At 52.4% G+C, this 14,749-nt stretch overlaps 1 protein-coding gene across 3 annotated transcripts; it reads left to right on the plus strand.

The window, feature by feature from the left end:
* The first annotated feature begins 2,816 nt into the window (after positions 1–2,816).
* On the plus strand, positions 2,817–11,502 carry Ca7 (carbonic anhydrase VII). Of its 3 annotated transcripts, none has more exons than XM_013516269.1 (7): positions 2,817–2,956; positions 5,532–5,729; positions 8,352–8,470; positions 9,236–9,331; positions 9,422–9,484; positions 10,126–10,281; positions 10,682–11,502. In XM_013516269.1, the coding sequence occupies exons 1-7, from the start codon at positions 2,926–2,928 to the stop codon at positions 10,850–10,852; spliced, it is 834 nt and encodes a 277-aa protein (XP_013371723.1). In that variant the 5' UTR covers positions 2,817–2,925; the 3' UTR covers positions 10,853–11,502. The 3 variants fall into 3 exon arrangements, with proteins under 3 accessions (XP_013371723.1, XP_005388531.1, XP_013371724.1); XM_005388474.1 differs by having other exon boundaries at positions 10,730–11,502; XM_013516270.1 differs by lacking the exon at positions 9,422–9,484.
* Positions 11,503–14,749: the final 3,247 nt, after the last annotated feature.

Here is a 14,749-nt window from a genome sequence, read left to right on the forward strand (position 1 = left end):
AAAAAAAAAAGAAAATGCTGGTTTGTATATTTAAGTTTTAAAAGAAATTGCCGATTCATGAGAAACCACTTTGAAGATATCAATATGTAATACAACAAGCATTCTTAATTCCCTACCACTTTATTTGTAACTCCGTACTGTCTGTACTGTTCCTTTGCTATTTTGTAAAATGTTGTCTTTCTGTTAATATTTTCCTCCTTTTATTTTTAAAATAAAAATTAAAAAAAAAAAAACAAGGAACAGGGCTTCTAACTTGGCCCACTCACTCTGTGCATAAGAAATGGTGAGGGGAGATGGTTCTGCCTGTTGGCATAGTGTTGGACATCTGGTATCTCAGTGATGTACACAGAGGTCTCCATGGTGGGCAGGGCAGGGACAATTCGCAAATCACTTTCCTATCGAGAAAAACACTGCACTTCCAAGAAGGGGAGTGAAATCTGACCAAGGCTGTTTGATGTGTGACTTTGCAAGCTGCTCATGTCTTCCTCTCCTAGCCCTTCAGTCTCCACATGCCCTATCCTCCCCCACAGTGAAAACCAGGAACCACTGAGACCAAAGAGTAAACTTGCAAGCAAAGAAATCAATTCATCTTTAAAGACAGCATGGAATTGAGACCAGAGGAGTCTGAATGGGGGCACAGGCTCTGCCAAGTTGACCTGAGTGGGCTGCCAGGCATCTGGGGCTTCTTCATCTAAGAAGGGCACATCCACTGGCTCCTCTCACCTGCTTGAGTTCCTAGCTCCCAGGGAAAATTGCTGAAGACAGGTTTCAGAAAGTAAAGAATGAGATCAACTTTGATTTAGTTGCTAAAGAGGCCATACACTATATATACTTTAATTCTGTCAGAAGGTACAAAGGACTAGTGTCCTCACCCCATTCTGCCTGCCCCTACCCTTCTGTTCTCTAGTCTTGTTCCTGGAGGCACGACATTCTACCTTACTTTTCTTAAGTCCTTCTCATTTGTATGTTCACAAATGAGAAACAAATTAAAAACCCACTTCCTCCCCTTCCTGTGACTTTAGAAAATGTTGAACAAGGGGCCCAGCAGTCCCAAGTTGTCATCCTTGTTCTGTGTCTCCCTGCTCACTCTCGAGCCATCATTCAACATTTTTGAATCACACTTTCTTCATCTGTGAAATGGGACAAAATTACTCTCCCACTGTCATGTGGATGAAGCAGGATACAAAACCTTATGAAGAGTTCCAATTTTATTTTTTAATAAAAAGGCCTGTGTTTCTGGGAGGAAGTGGATCAGTGGAGTTTGGGCCACCCCTGAATTCCTAAAGAGGGAAAAAGAAAATAGGGCTGGCTTCAGTGGGAGACAGAGAATGCAGGCCTCCCCTGGAAGCATGCCTTTGTCTTCCTGATTTCTAGGTTGGAGACCTGCAGCCTTGACAATGTTCTCTGTCACTTGCTGGCCTTAAGAAACACCCACTATATCTCCTCTAACGTCATGGGAGCCAGGTAGATAAGATGGCAGAATTCTCCCCAAGGTCAACTAAGAGCAGGGCCTGAAATAGTGTCTCCTGGTCAAGGTCTGACCAGTGGACATGTATAAATGGCCCTTTAGTTCCTTTTGGGCACAGGTCCCTGGATGGCATCATTTGTCTGTCCTTGCATCCATCCACCCATCTGTTTATCTTTCCAAAACTGCCTGCTGAGGCCTAGCCAGAGACAAGCCCTATCATTGGCACAAGGCCACATGCTAAGATGAATCAGATTGGGCCGGCTGGAGCCAGTGGGTGGAAGACAGAGGACACACCAGGAGGAGGGCATGGCAAGAACTAGGGCTCATGGGTGGGAAAATGTTGGACACTGAGGTTGAGTGCATGGTGGTGGGCTTGAGCTCCCAGCTAGGGTGCTGAAGGTCATAGAGAAGCCAGAAGAGGAGGCACAAACAGAGGGACAAGCAAAGAGTCCCTGAAAGAGGCAGGAAGTTGTAGAGAGAATGACAGGGAGGGTGGGAGGCAGGGGCTCAGACATGGTTTCACCGGGAAGCCAGCTGGGGCCTGTGGGTCTGTCTGTCCCTCTTGTGCACTAGTTGATGACACTCCTCCCCACACGTTGAGGCTGTGGTTCCACCCTGAGCTAGAGGTTTGGAGTGTCAGTCCTGACCCCTACTTCTTCCAGGGCCCCTGGACTATCCACAAGGTTCCCTTGCACACAGCACCAAGGAGAGATGGTAAAAAGCACCTAAAGTAAGGATAAACTGGGACTGAATCTCTCCCACCCTGGCTAGATGACCTTGGGCAAGTCACGTCACCTCACTTCACCTCCTTGATGTCTGACTCTGTCACACAGCCAGTGCAGGCAGTCCATACTATAAGGGGAGCTGAGGGGGTTGTATCAGAGAAAGGACCCGAAGCTTGGCCCAGAACCTGCTACAGCTTCTGGCAAACAGGGACCACTCCAGTTCTGGACACCTCGATCTAGTCCATAGTCAGTGTAGTTTAAAAGGGACTTTCCACCCCCAGAGAACACAGGGCCTACAGCCCAGGTCCTCAGTGGTGGCACTTTCGACTCAGGGACAAGCCTAGGGACGGTACAATGTGGAAGAGCCATGCAGCCCTCAGCATGGGCTCCCTCTTATCATGGTGTCCCCCATCCCAGAGTCACACACGTGGCAGGGGAAGGAGGGCGAAGCGCCTGGTGGAAGTGGGTGGGAGGTGGGGTGAGAAGTTTATCTCCTCCTGACCCTGCATCTGGACTCCCGGCTCCGTGGTCCTGCAGGCTTGGGGGGAAGGGGCAGGGCCAGCCTCTCTCACCCTGCTGGGGGGTGGGGGGCGGGTCCCCGGGGAGCTGCTCCTCCCGCCAGCCGCCGCTTTAAGAAGCTGCTCCGCGGCAGCGAGCGGGGGCTGGAGCCGCAGCCAGAACAAGCGGACTGAGCCCAGCCGGCAGGTGCACGGCTGCGGGGACAGCAGCGGCATGACCGGCTGGGGCTACGGCCAGGACGACGGTAGGCGCACAGCCCCGCCCTCTCCGACCCAACTGCACTCTCCCCGACCCGCACGTCCAGGGTGGATTCATGAACCTACAACCCCCACGCTCCAGGACCGACCCGGTCCCAGCTCTCCTCCAGCCCGCAGAACCCGGCCCTCCTGCCTGGCCCCAGCCCGGGTTCCCCAGTGCCCCGCGCAAAGTCCGCGCTTCGCCCCGGCTCCCGCCGCCAACCAGCGACCGGTGGCCAAGCTCGTCCCGCCGCCGCCTCCGCGCAGCCCGCACTGCCGCGCTCGCTCGCTCTGGCCCGGCCGCGGCACTCACGCATCTCCCGGGCGTGCGCGGCGCGTGGGGGTGGCCGGGGCAGCGGGGAGGCGGTTGCGGCGGAGCGTGGTGCGCGGGTGTCTGTGCGGGGAGCGAGTGCGCACGGCGTGTGAGCGGGGACCTCTGGGGAGCTGGGCTCTGCTAGGCAAGGGCGCGGTGTCCTCGGGAGAGAGTTTCCCCGCGGAAATGCCCGGGCTGCAGCGCCGGCTGGTACGTGAGGGAAGGGGCATTTGGGGGCGCACGCATGCATGTATCAGGCTGTCTACACAGAGCAGGGTGTTTGAGCAAGTCAGGTGTGAGGAGTGGGAGTCCATACCCATACCAGCCTTCTGGTCCGACCCGGAAGATAGTTCCTCCATCCTGCCTCAGTTTATTTAGGAGGCAGAGGAAGTCTGAAGAGGCAGAAAGTGAGCTAGACGGCTTGAGTGTGGGTCTGGGGCACATCCCCTCCCTTTTAGGCGCTCTTATCAAGCAGCAATAGGGTGTGGGTCAAGGCTTCCCCATTCCCTGAGATGAACGATGAACCTACCAAGATCTCAGCTGTCAGGAGGGGAACCCAGGCAGGCAGATGGGGATGGGGGAGAAGATCCTCACTGCCCTGAGTCTCTGGAGAGAGATGGTCATTTTGTGATAGTGGGTGGGAGTCCTGGGCTAGTCTGGGAGGCCAGGAAGTTGTAGGGGACCAGAGGGTATTAGGGGATGCTTCAGAGTCTCTGCTGCCTCTGGAACCCCAGAAGCAAAGGAGACCCCCAGATCTGGACATTCAAGAGCTGAAAGAAGACATTCAGAAAAAAGGAGAGAGACCAGTAGAGGTGGAGAGAGGCAGAGAATGGGGGAGGTTGACAGAACTCATGGTAGACTGTCTTCCCCCAGTCAGCTTTTGAGTGCTTCCCCCAAAGTCCACATTCCCTCATGGCAGCCCTTCCTGCTAGTCCTGCCCACCAGCTCGGAGCATCTAGTGTCCTCAAAGGCCTGCCCCATGGACCTAGTACCCTCACGCAGCTCTAACTCAGTCAGGTATGGATTGTCCAGTCTGGGAGGAAGGAACAGAAGGACAGAGGCGCCTGCATGCAGCAGAACTCACAGGACTGCAAAAATAACCCAGTGGGGCCGGGCCACGGTTCTGAGTCATCCATAGGGGACACAGCTCTGTCGGCACCTGCTGCTGTTTTCTGAGGAAAACTTAAGAAGCCAAAAAGGGGGAGAAGCACCAGCCGGCAGTAGCTCTAAAAATAGGCTGCATCTCAGGATGTTCCCCAGGGAGATGCTGAGCCTCTAGGCTGCAGATGGAGCCCCTGGGAGGCAGGTGGTGGGTGCCCGTGGGTGTGTGTGCAGGTGTTTGTGTGTGTGTGAGTGTGTGTATGTGTGTGTGAGAGAGAGAGAGAGAAGGAGAGAGCATGGGCATGTGTTTTGCTCTGGTCCCTTTGTGCAAACTTGGGTTTCCAAAAGGAGGTATTTTTGTGTGGGGGTGCATACTCACGCGTCAGATGTAGTCAGCAAGGTTATGAGTGTGTGTGTGTGTGTGTGTGTGTGTGTGTGTGTGTGTGTGTTTTGGTTTGTAGACACACATATTCTGGGCCTGGTGACCCATGTCACTGTGCACATATGAAGGTCAGACCTATGGACTTGTAGGCAAAGGCCTGGGGAGGTCGCCGGAGGCAGTACAGACATGCTGTGTGTTTGTGTTGGTGCATATGTATGCGTACACTTGCCTGAGTGGCCCTCAGTTCCCTGATTTTTCTTTTTTTTTTTTTTGAGACAGGGTCCCTTTTTTCTGAGAGGGTCTCTCAGCCTGTAGTTCAGGCTGGCCTTTTAACTTTCTATGTATCGTAGGCTGGCCCCAAACTCATGGCAATCCTCCCGCCTCTCTCTTGAGTGCTGGGATTATAGGCATGTGCCACCACGCCCAGTCAAAGCTGAATATTTGATAGGGTCAGGTCACAGACTTCAGATGTCTTGTTGGGTGTGTGTTGAGGACTGGAAGATTCAGTTCTGGGAACCATCTCTGAGCCTGCAGCTATGAAATATTCTCTTCCAGGCATTATGTCTCTTCAGTTCCTATCAGAACTGGAAGGTGAGTTCTAGGGAGGCCATTTCCCTAGACAAGGAAATGGAGGTTGAGATGGTGCAGTAGCAGAGCTGGGATTAGAATTCTGACCTGTGCAAGGCTCACTAAAAGGGTGTCATGGAGATAGTCCCCTAGGGCTTCTCTCAGCCTGAACCTCAGAGATTCTGGCTCACCTGAGTCCTTGCCCTCTCCCTCCCTACAGGTCCCTCAAATTGGCACAAGCTGTATCCCATTGCCCAGGGAGACCGCCAGTCACCCATCAACATCATATCCAGCCAGGCTGTGTACTCTCCCAGCCTGCAGCCGCTGGAGCTTTCCTACGAGGTCTGCACGTCCCTCAGCATCACCAACAATGGCCACTCTGTCCAAGTAGACTTCAATGACAGTGATGACCGAACCGGTAAGTGGCCTCTGCCAAAGCCTGACACCTGTCCCCGCCAAAGTCCTAACTGTGTCGAGCAGGCTCAGAAGGGGCACCTTGCTGTGGTGGGGAAAGACAGCTTCAGCTCTCACCAGCCATGAAACCTTGGGCTGAACCTCAGTCTCTGCTTATGTGATAAGATCACCTAGAGGTGAATGAAAAAAAATGAAGTGACATCTGTAGTTCCATCACATAACACATGTTTAAGAAACATTAATTCCATTTCTTCCCATCCACAGAGTGCTGCAGATCGGGTTTGTTTTTACCACTGTCACTGACCTGCTTTGTGGCCCAAAGCCCAGCCCTCCTCTCTGCATTATCTGGGCCAAGCTTGGCTAGGACAGAAGGGGCCTGAGATATTCTTTGTGCTGGACCCCTTTCCCAACTCTCAGATGGGCAAATAGAAGCACAGTGCACTAGGCAGTGCCAGGACAAGATTGGCTCAGTTCCAAAAATCTCCCTTTCTAACTCGCCCATGACCTCAAGTTCCCAGCCATCCTGGACCAGAGCGAGGCCTGTGGGAACTTGTGGCAGCTCCTTCCAAGGTCTCTTTGCTGTAGATCAGCATCCAGGTTCTTTCATGATGAATTCCTAGGCAGAGGCCTTGGAAGTATTCTGTAGTGAAGGGAATTTGTCCCCATGACTGGCCTGTGGGGATTTGGAGTGGAATAAGAAGAGAATCTGCTAAAATTTCTTATGAGAGGAAGTGTCTGGTTCTCCCCACCCTCCCCATAGAAGCATTCAAGGAAGCTTAGCTCTCAAATAGGAAAATCAAAAGGAAGGAAAGGAGGAAAAACCAGAACTTTCATGAGGAGAGTAATCTAAGTTGCTTAGTCCTGAGTTTCTTGGTAGGCTAGGAAAAAAGAGAGAAAATCAGATATAGTTGTAGGTGTAGAAGGAAGACAAGCAGATCCTCAGGAGAGATAGACAAGGCATTTCCTTGTGCTGGCCTCTAAGAAAAGCCTCTCACTGAGCGCTTTGGGGAGGGGACATGGGAGTCTAGATGACTCTAGAGGACAGTTTATGAATGAGCAATTTTCGCATAGCCATCCATTTCAGCAGCCTTCAGAGTGCTGTGCGGGCTTAATTCAGACATCAGTAGCTTAATGAAGGCCAGTGGAGTGGGGTGACTCAAGACCATGTTTTCGGATTGCATTCAGGCCTGGGTGGGGCTCCCTCCTCTGCTGTAATGGCAGCCCAAGGAGTTAGGGAGCGAGGGGAAAAAATAGTGACCCACTGTGGGTCACTCTGGAAGTCAATTGATGCCAGCAGAGTCTCAAATACATAGTAAGTACAAGTCAGTGGCAGTGTATTCCATGGTCAGCTGGAGGAAGAAGCTAGGGAGCAAAGCCCAAGTGGTTAGGGAGGGCGTTCCCTCTCTGTCGTGCAGGTGAGACAGTCTCAGGTAAGGCCTCAGATCTATCAGGAAGCCCAGTTGTTCCTACCCCTTGGGGGCTGAAGCAGCTTGACTGAGGCCCTGTCCACAGATACCATCCCCAGACTCCCTTTGTCATCCTCCTACCTACCGTTGCCTTGGACAGGCCCTGTTTCTCTCATAAGCCAGGCAGCAAGGCAGGCAACAAGGTAGGCAGCAAGGTGGGGCCTCTGGCCTGGCCTGGCTTGGCCTCACCGAGGGGCCCATGGGGACAAGGCCTTGCCCTATGGCCTGACCTGACTTGGCCTCACCAAGGGGCCCATGGGGAAAAGACCTCGCTCTATGGCCTGGCCTGGCTTGGCCTCACCAAGGGGCCTATGGGTGCATCATGGAGGGACCTTGTGGAACTCTGAGCCTAGGGCCGTCACCTGATCTAGGGGCTCACATTCAGGCCTGGCTGGGCCCCCTCCACGCCGGATCCCTTTCAGCTGGAAATTCTATCAGTCCCAGGTGGCCTTGTACATGCCCCCAGCTCACCAGCTATCAAGGTGACAGAGTCAGGAAACCAGCACAAGTAGGGGCCTCACAGGAAACCATTTATGCAGGAGGTGGCACTGAGAGCACTTGAGCCTGTCTCAGAAGTTAGGGACCCTCAGAACCTGGCCTCCTGCCTGGAGAAGTTCAAGGTTATTGACAGACAGTGCTACCTGGAGATTAGGGGTCTGGACTCTTGACATAGGAGCTCTGGGTTCAGACCATAGCTCAGTGTTTTGCTCTGTGACCTTGGACAGATGCCTTGTCCTCTCTATGCTTCAGGTTCTTCTTTTATAAATACGAATAATAGTACAGTTTTCTCATTATTGGCTACTACGAGAACTAAACAAATTAATGCTTCCAAGCTAGCCCTTCCATCTAGAGATGGAAGGCCTATTGTCAGTGGTTTCACGGGAAATCAGGCAGCAGTGGGGAAGGGGTTCTGATGTAGAGAGATGTACTCCGTCATTCCCAGATTACTCTGCTACCTGCAGCCTGTTGAGACTTTGGTCCCGACCTGGATTAAGGGCTGCAGGGGTGGTTGGTGGGATTGACCTAAGCCCAGCCAGCTCAGCAGATTTTCCACATAAAAAAATGTATCCCCTTTGTGGGCTGCTATCCTAGTCTTGGCATTTCCCCACCAAGCGGTGGGTCCTCCCACACCAACTGCTACACCCCCATTCTGCCCACAGTGGTGACTGGGGGTCCCCTGGAAGGGCCCTACCGCCTCAAGCAGTTCCATTTCCACTGGGGCAAGAAGCACGAGGTGGGCTCGGAGCACACGGTGGACGGCAAGTCATTCCCCAGCGAGGTGAGGGCCACCATCTGCTGCTCGGGGAAAGAGTATGGGTCAGGTGGTCCAGGTGTCTGGGTTGGGGGTGACTGGAGAGGGTGAAGAGAAGCACATGGTTCTTTGGGAGAGACACTGGCCCCTGCCTCAGCACAGGGTCTATGTTCTGAATACCGCCACCACTGTCCTGTCCAGGTATCTGCATTTGGGAGTTTTTGGAAAGGCCTCCTGCCACCCCCATGCTGCTGATAGTCCTTCAGAACTGAGCCTAGCATTCAAGGCCCTGCACAGACTCACCTTGCCCGGCCTCATTGTCCTCTGCCCTTTTCCCCCACTAAGCTGTCTGTGACAAATCCCTGTCTGTACCTTGTTCCTTCATGCCTCCAAGCTTTTGTCTATGCTGTTTCCTTTGCCTGAAATGCCCTTCCTCATGGTTTTCATCTGTTAACCCTCTGCTTATTCTTTGGGCTCAGCTGCAGGTGCCACCTTCTGAGGGAGGCATTGCACTGGAAGGCAATGAATTCATAGCTAGTTCCCCAGCAGGCAGGCCCTGAGCCAGATGCCTCCCTGGAGTCCCCAGGGGCTCAGGAAAGGGTTGAGCCCAGACCTGGGTGGATACTACCTGTGGCCTTCCCTCTGGGGCTCCCCTAGGCCCCTGGGAGGTTTGACAGCTCCCTTTTCTGCGCAGGACAGAACTGTGGCTGGAATGGGGTGGGTGGCTTTGAGTTCTCATTGGCCCCTGGTGACACCAAGCCCTGGCTGGGCCTGGCCTATTCTTGCCCCCAGATGCATTTGGTTCACTGGAATGCCAAGAAGTACAGCACCTTTGGGGAAGCGGCCTCAGCGCCTGATGGCCTGGCTGTGGTCGGCATCTTCCTGGAGGTAAGTGGGGGTGGCAGAGTCTGGGAGCAAGGTATGACCCTAGTTGTAGAATGCAGGGGTGCTAGGCTCATACTACCCTCTCCCTGACAGACGGGGGATGAGCACCCCAGCATGAACCGCCTGACAGATGCACTCTACATGGTTCGGTTTAAGGTGAGACTCGTCCTGCCCCCCTAATGGGAGCAATTGGGTGGGAGGAGGGAAGAGGTTAGCTTACATTTGAGCCCAACCACTTCTCCATGGGAGCAATTGGGTGGGAGGAGGGAAGAGGTTAGCTTACATTTGAGCCCAACCACTTCTCCATGGGAGCAATTGGGTGGGAGGAGGGAAGAGGTTAGCTTACATTTGAGCCCAACCACTCCTCCATGCTGGTGGCCAACACTGGTGGAGATCCAGGGTGAGCTTCAGCACCTCAGGGCCTTGTACCTGACGCTTCCATATCTGATTTATGGCCTTGCTGATGCCCAGCATGCAGCCTGGTGGGATACAGGATGCATAAGATCCTGGGCACATGAATGGTGCTTTGTCAGGCAGAGCTATTGAGCCTCAGGAAAAAGTGTGAACACAGTGACCAGACAGCTCCAGAGGCCATAGCTTTTATGTACAAGCAAACACGTGCAGAAGGTACAACCTAGGCTGGGGAGGTGGCGGCTGGGGTTACAGACATTTGCTTACAATTTGCATCGGTGGGCCAAAAAGAAACCTGAATCCTCTGACAGAAACAAGTGAGGAATCTACAGGGCTGGTGGTGGTAGGAGGTCTGTGCTGACTCCCAGGTCTTCACCCTGCCCCAGGGCACCAAGGCCCAGTTCAGCTGCTTCAACCCCAAGTGCCTCCTGCCTGCCAGCCGGCACTACTGGACCTATCCAGGCTCCCTGACCACGCCACCCCTCAGTGAGAGTGTCACCTGGATTGTGCTCCGTGAGCCCATCAGTATCTCTGAGAGGCAGGTGAGTGTTCCCAGAGCCCCAGTTGCAAACTTACAGCCTAGCCCAGGCAGGGTGGAGTCTCCCCATCAAAGCTCTCATCTTTTGTTGGTAAATGTTTAGATTTTTGATTGTGAGTTAGCATGGTTGTTAGTCATTAGGACTTAGACACAGGCTGGGTGGGGAGATGCCTGGCTCTGGAGCTGTGCCTACTGTATTGGAACTAGAATGGTGCATGCGCTGCTGTGCTAGAACTAGGTGGAGTGGGCCCAGTTTCAGAAGTCCTTTAGTGAGTAAATAACTGAGCATGGGGCTATCAAAGAGGAGACTGAGTAGAGAAGAATGGAGACAATCCCCAGGAGGCAGAAGGGAGAAGGATAGAACTGGGTAAGAGGATGTCAGATGATGCATCTGGGGTCTGAAGACCACAGCTCTCTCATCCTGCCCTGAGTGTCCCTTCTGCCTTCTCAAGATGGAGAAGTTCCGGAGCCTGCTTTTCACCTCAGAGGATGATGAGAGGATCCACATGGTGAACAACTTCCGGCCTCCACAGCCACTGAAGGGCCGTGTGGTCAAAGCCTCCTTCCGGGCCTGAGCTCCTCACCTGCCCAGCTGGCCACTAGGGCAACATCTTCCCAAGGGCTTCCATGTCAGCAGACACCAAACCATCTGAGGCTCCCTGCCTGGGGTTGCTGTGGAACCCCCTTCAGCTGGCTTGCTTCTTGGCCACCCTGGAGGGTTTTTGATGGGACCCACAAGTCAGGGGTACCCTTCAGCTGCCCTGGGGACCAAAAGAACAGAAGCTGAACAGTGTCCAAACCTGGGGCTGCCTGTGTTCTCCAAGACCCAAAGGCCCCTGGGAACTTCCTCTTATCTTCCCTACTGGTAGTGGCAGCAGCCCCACCCTGAACTCACACTGTGATGGACAAGACCGAGCTTCCCAGGGCAGGCAGCTGGCACTGCCAGGAAGATGCAAGCAATAATTAGAGGTGGGCAGAGCTGCCCTCTCAGCATTACCTCTTCTGCAGGCCTCTGCCATGCACGCACCTCACTGCCAGGCCATTAAAATCAGCACTGAGCCTGCTGGAGGTGACGTGGCCTTCTCCCTCTAGCCACCTGCTACCATGAGCAGGCCCTGGCTACAGCTTATATATTATCTTCCTTTGTTCCCTCCCAGCCACCAAAGCTACCTACATGACAGTCCATCCATGTATTAAGAATAAATTCATTTATCCATGCAACAAATACCAATTGAGTACCTATACTATGTCAAGTATTTTGGGGGGCTTTGGGGAGCCATTGGTGGGGAGTCAAGGGCACTGTATTGAGAGGGACTGGGTACTGGGCAGGGAAGGGTTATACAAATGGTCAGAGGGTATGGAGGCAGAAGTAAAGGGAATGTTTCATTTGGGAAGAAATACAATTCCAACCAGTGTTCCAAGGCAAAGAAACAGGAACAGAATGTTTGAGGCAGAGGGAAGAGCAGGTGAGAGGTTCAGAGGTGAAAGCTCAATGTGGTTGTAGAGCTAATGCCCTAGCGGAGGGCATGGAACTCTCTCCCTAGGATCATGGGAAGCCATTAGGGTTGGTAGTAGAGGAGGGGTAAGGCAAGGTATGCAAATGGGAATGTGGCAAGGAGGAAATGGGGCTGGTTGCCCTGAGGCAGAAGACAAGGTTGTGGGGGAGCAGGGGCAGGATGATATTTAGGGTTATAGCTCAAAAGACAGCTCTTGTCTAGTGTGAGAAAAAAGTCCAGGGTGAGTCCCCAGACAGGGAGGAAGGGCACTCCTTGTGGACTGGGGACTCTGAGAGGAGCTGACCATATTGGACACACAGTATGTATAGGTTCTGAATGAAAATTTAAAGAGACACAAACTCTAGGCCCCAAGCTGATGCTTGCACAACTCTGAAAGTCAGTGCCTCCTTAAATTTGCAGCCTGAGTACCTTGCTTTTCTTGCCCTAGTCCCAGAGTCTGGAGAGCTCTCAAGGAAAGGGTCAGGGGCAGTGAGGGGAGGGTGAAAGTGAGACAGTAAATACGCAAATTTGTTGGTGAAGGGGAAAAAAGGAATGGCTAAGTGGTGGTGGGAAGATGGGCAGGGGTGTGTCTGTGAAGCTTAGGAAGGGCTGGTGGAGGCATGTCCATTCCTTATTTTGGCTATAGGTCCTGGCATTGTCACTATACCACAAGAGAACACCCAGGCTCCAGGGCATTTTCTGGTCTTTAGATCTCTAGCTTTGAACTCAAGGACATGGAGTAGGGCAAGGCTTACTCTGTTGACCTCTCCACCCACTCCAGCGCTCAGGCAAACCTGTTCTTAGAGTGGACGAGGGTCAGAGGACAGGAGAGACAAGTGCCCACAGCAAGAGCTGCCCCTGTGTAAGGCCAGACACTGGCTGCTAGCCTGATCGAGAAGCTCTCTTCTTCCAGGTTTCAGTAGTCAGTGAGAAGGATGGGGAAGTATCTGGAAGACAGTTTGCTTAGTTGGGAGCAGGTGGCTTTGGCAGCAAGGAAGTCATGCTGGCAATGTGAACTGTCAAGAAAGGGCCTGGGGCAGTTAGCAAGTTTTCTCCTGACCAAGAACTGTCATTACTTCCACTTTACAGATGAGGATAACCAAGCTCAGGAAGGTTAAGGAGGCTAGTGTCCACGTAGGAGCTGAACCAGCTGAGCACAAGAAAGGGAAGGATGGTACGATGGTGACACTTGGAGTGGCATAATAACCCCAATGCTGCTAGATGTGCCAGGGAGTCTGTCCAGACCCTCCTAAGGATAGCGGCACCACAGGGCTGGCACTGCAAAGGACTTGGAAAATAAGAACTGGTTTTATAATAATTATCCTGAGGTTGCCAAGAATTCTCACTCCCTAAGTTCTTTCTCTTAATTCAGTTCTTAAATTTAAAACTATTTTAAAACCCGAAGTGGCCTCTTTATGTTATACTCACAGCCAAAGATTTGACCATATTACATTCAAATAGGAAGTCTCTGCTGGAACCAGCTGGAACCCAAATGCCTCCAGCAAACCTGGCTTCAAGGGGCCCAGAACTGGGACCTGGATCCTCTTGAGGGTAATAAATCTCCTGGAGATGATGGTAGGCACGTTTGCGGCATCCAACGCAAGATAGGCTCTTCTGAGTACCAAGACCCCAGAGAGTCCTTTCTTGGGTAACCAGGGTGCCATTCATTGGAGAGACTCAGGGAGTGCTGGGGACTGAGTTCAGTGGCCACAGCATGCTGAGTCTGTAGCCACATTAGGGGAACAGGCTTCCCTCCAAAGTACCTCCTGGAGGACCAAGCCCTGGGCCCCAAAGCAGGTCCCTTCTTTGGGGGTAAAGGGGTATTCAAAAGGTGGGTGGCTGTGAAGATCCAGCCTATTATGATTTGTGTCTAGCTGTTTCCCCAAAGCCTCATATGGTCATATGGTTTTTTGGGAGATGGCTGAATCTAGAGTGTGATTGATTCATAGTGCAATTCTGGGATTAACAGGGTGGGTGATTGCTGGATCAGTCCACTGATTGGGTTGGCACTGCCCTAACCCTGGTAGACTGGATCAATATAAGGAACAGAAGGAGTCTTGTCTTGCTTTCTTGTTGCATCACTGTCTTCCACCACCATGAACTGTTGCTCTCTGCCATACCACCCTGCCTTGGAGCCAGCTGACTATGGATTCAAACCTCTCCAAACTGTGAATTAAATACTGTAAACCTTTCTCCCTTTAATTTTTGGTGTCGGGTATTTTGTCTCAGCAATGAGAAAAGTAACCAAGACACAGCCCCTCCTGCAGCTCCTTCTGTAGAGGACTCGTTCCCAGCTGCTATAGAGGCCTAGGAATATCCCCTGTGGGCTGTCTGTGGATACACTTTCTAGGATGTTATCTGGGGAACAGTGGCAAGGTGTTGACTGAATTGCTACCTTAAGAGGGGCCATCACTGATGTCTAAGCGGTGGGGCTGGAGCAGGGCAGAGTTTTCTTGGCTGCAACTAGAGCTGGCCTAGGGGTGGTGAAGGAGGGAAGACAACAGTGTGGGCATCTTGGGAAGTTTCTCACATCCATGAGTCTCAGCTCCAACTCAGAGACCACCTTCAGAGGCAAAATGTCCTGTTTGTTGGTCAAGGTTTAGGGAGAAGGAGAGGAGTGATGCTAGTGTGAAACAATCTGACATTTGTCTCCGAGCCAGAACCAGGAGCCAGGGAAGGCATCACTTTTAGAAACTTATCCGTCATAAACCCGAGGGCAGACATTGCTGCACATGTTATTTAGGTTCTCTGTAAAATTGAAATGACAGTATGAAGGACATTTGGAGTTAAAAATTCTCCAATAACTGTTTAAAAAATGTAAAAGATGCCAGGCACAGTGGCCCATCCCTGCAATCCCAGCTACTTAGGAGGCTAAGGCAGGAGATCTACAAGTTCAAGGCCAGCCTGGGCAACTTAGTGAGACTCTGTCTCAGAATAAAAAATAATAGAAAGGGCTGGGAATATAGCTTAGCACTC

Source organism: Chinchilla lanigera, unplaced genomic scaffold, assembly GCF_000276665.1.
Source record: "Chinchilla lanigera isolate Chin_1 unplaced genomic scaffold, ChiLan1.0 scaffold00032, whole genome shotgun sequence".
Lineage (NCBI taxonomy): Eukaryota > Metazoa > Chordata > Mammalia > Rodentia > Chinchillidae > Chinchilla > Chinchilla lanigera.

What these genes read in the sequence shown, in the direction of transcription:
- Ca7 (XM_013516269.1), top strand. Translation starts at nt 2,926, where the DNA reads ATGACCGGCTGGGGCTACGGCCAGGACGACG. An exon ending in TGACAGTGATGACCGAACCG is followed by an intron (nt 5,730 to 8,351) that starts GTAAGTGGCCTC and finishes TTCTGCCCACAG; the next exon opens with TGGTGACTGGGGGTCCCCTG. An exon ending in TCAGTATCTCTGAGAGGCAG is followed by an intron (nt 10,282 to 10,681) that starts GTGAGTGTTCCC and finishes TGGGGTCTGAAG; the next exon opens with ACCACAGCTCTCTCATCCTG.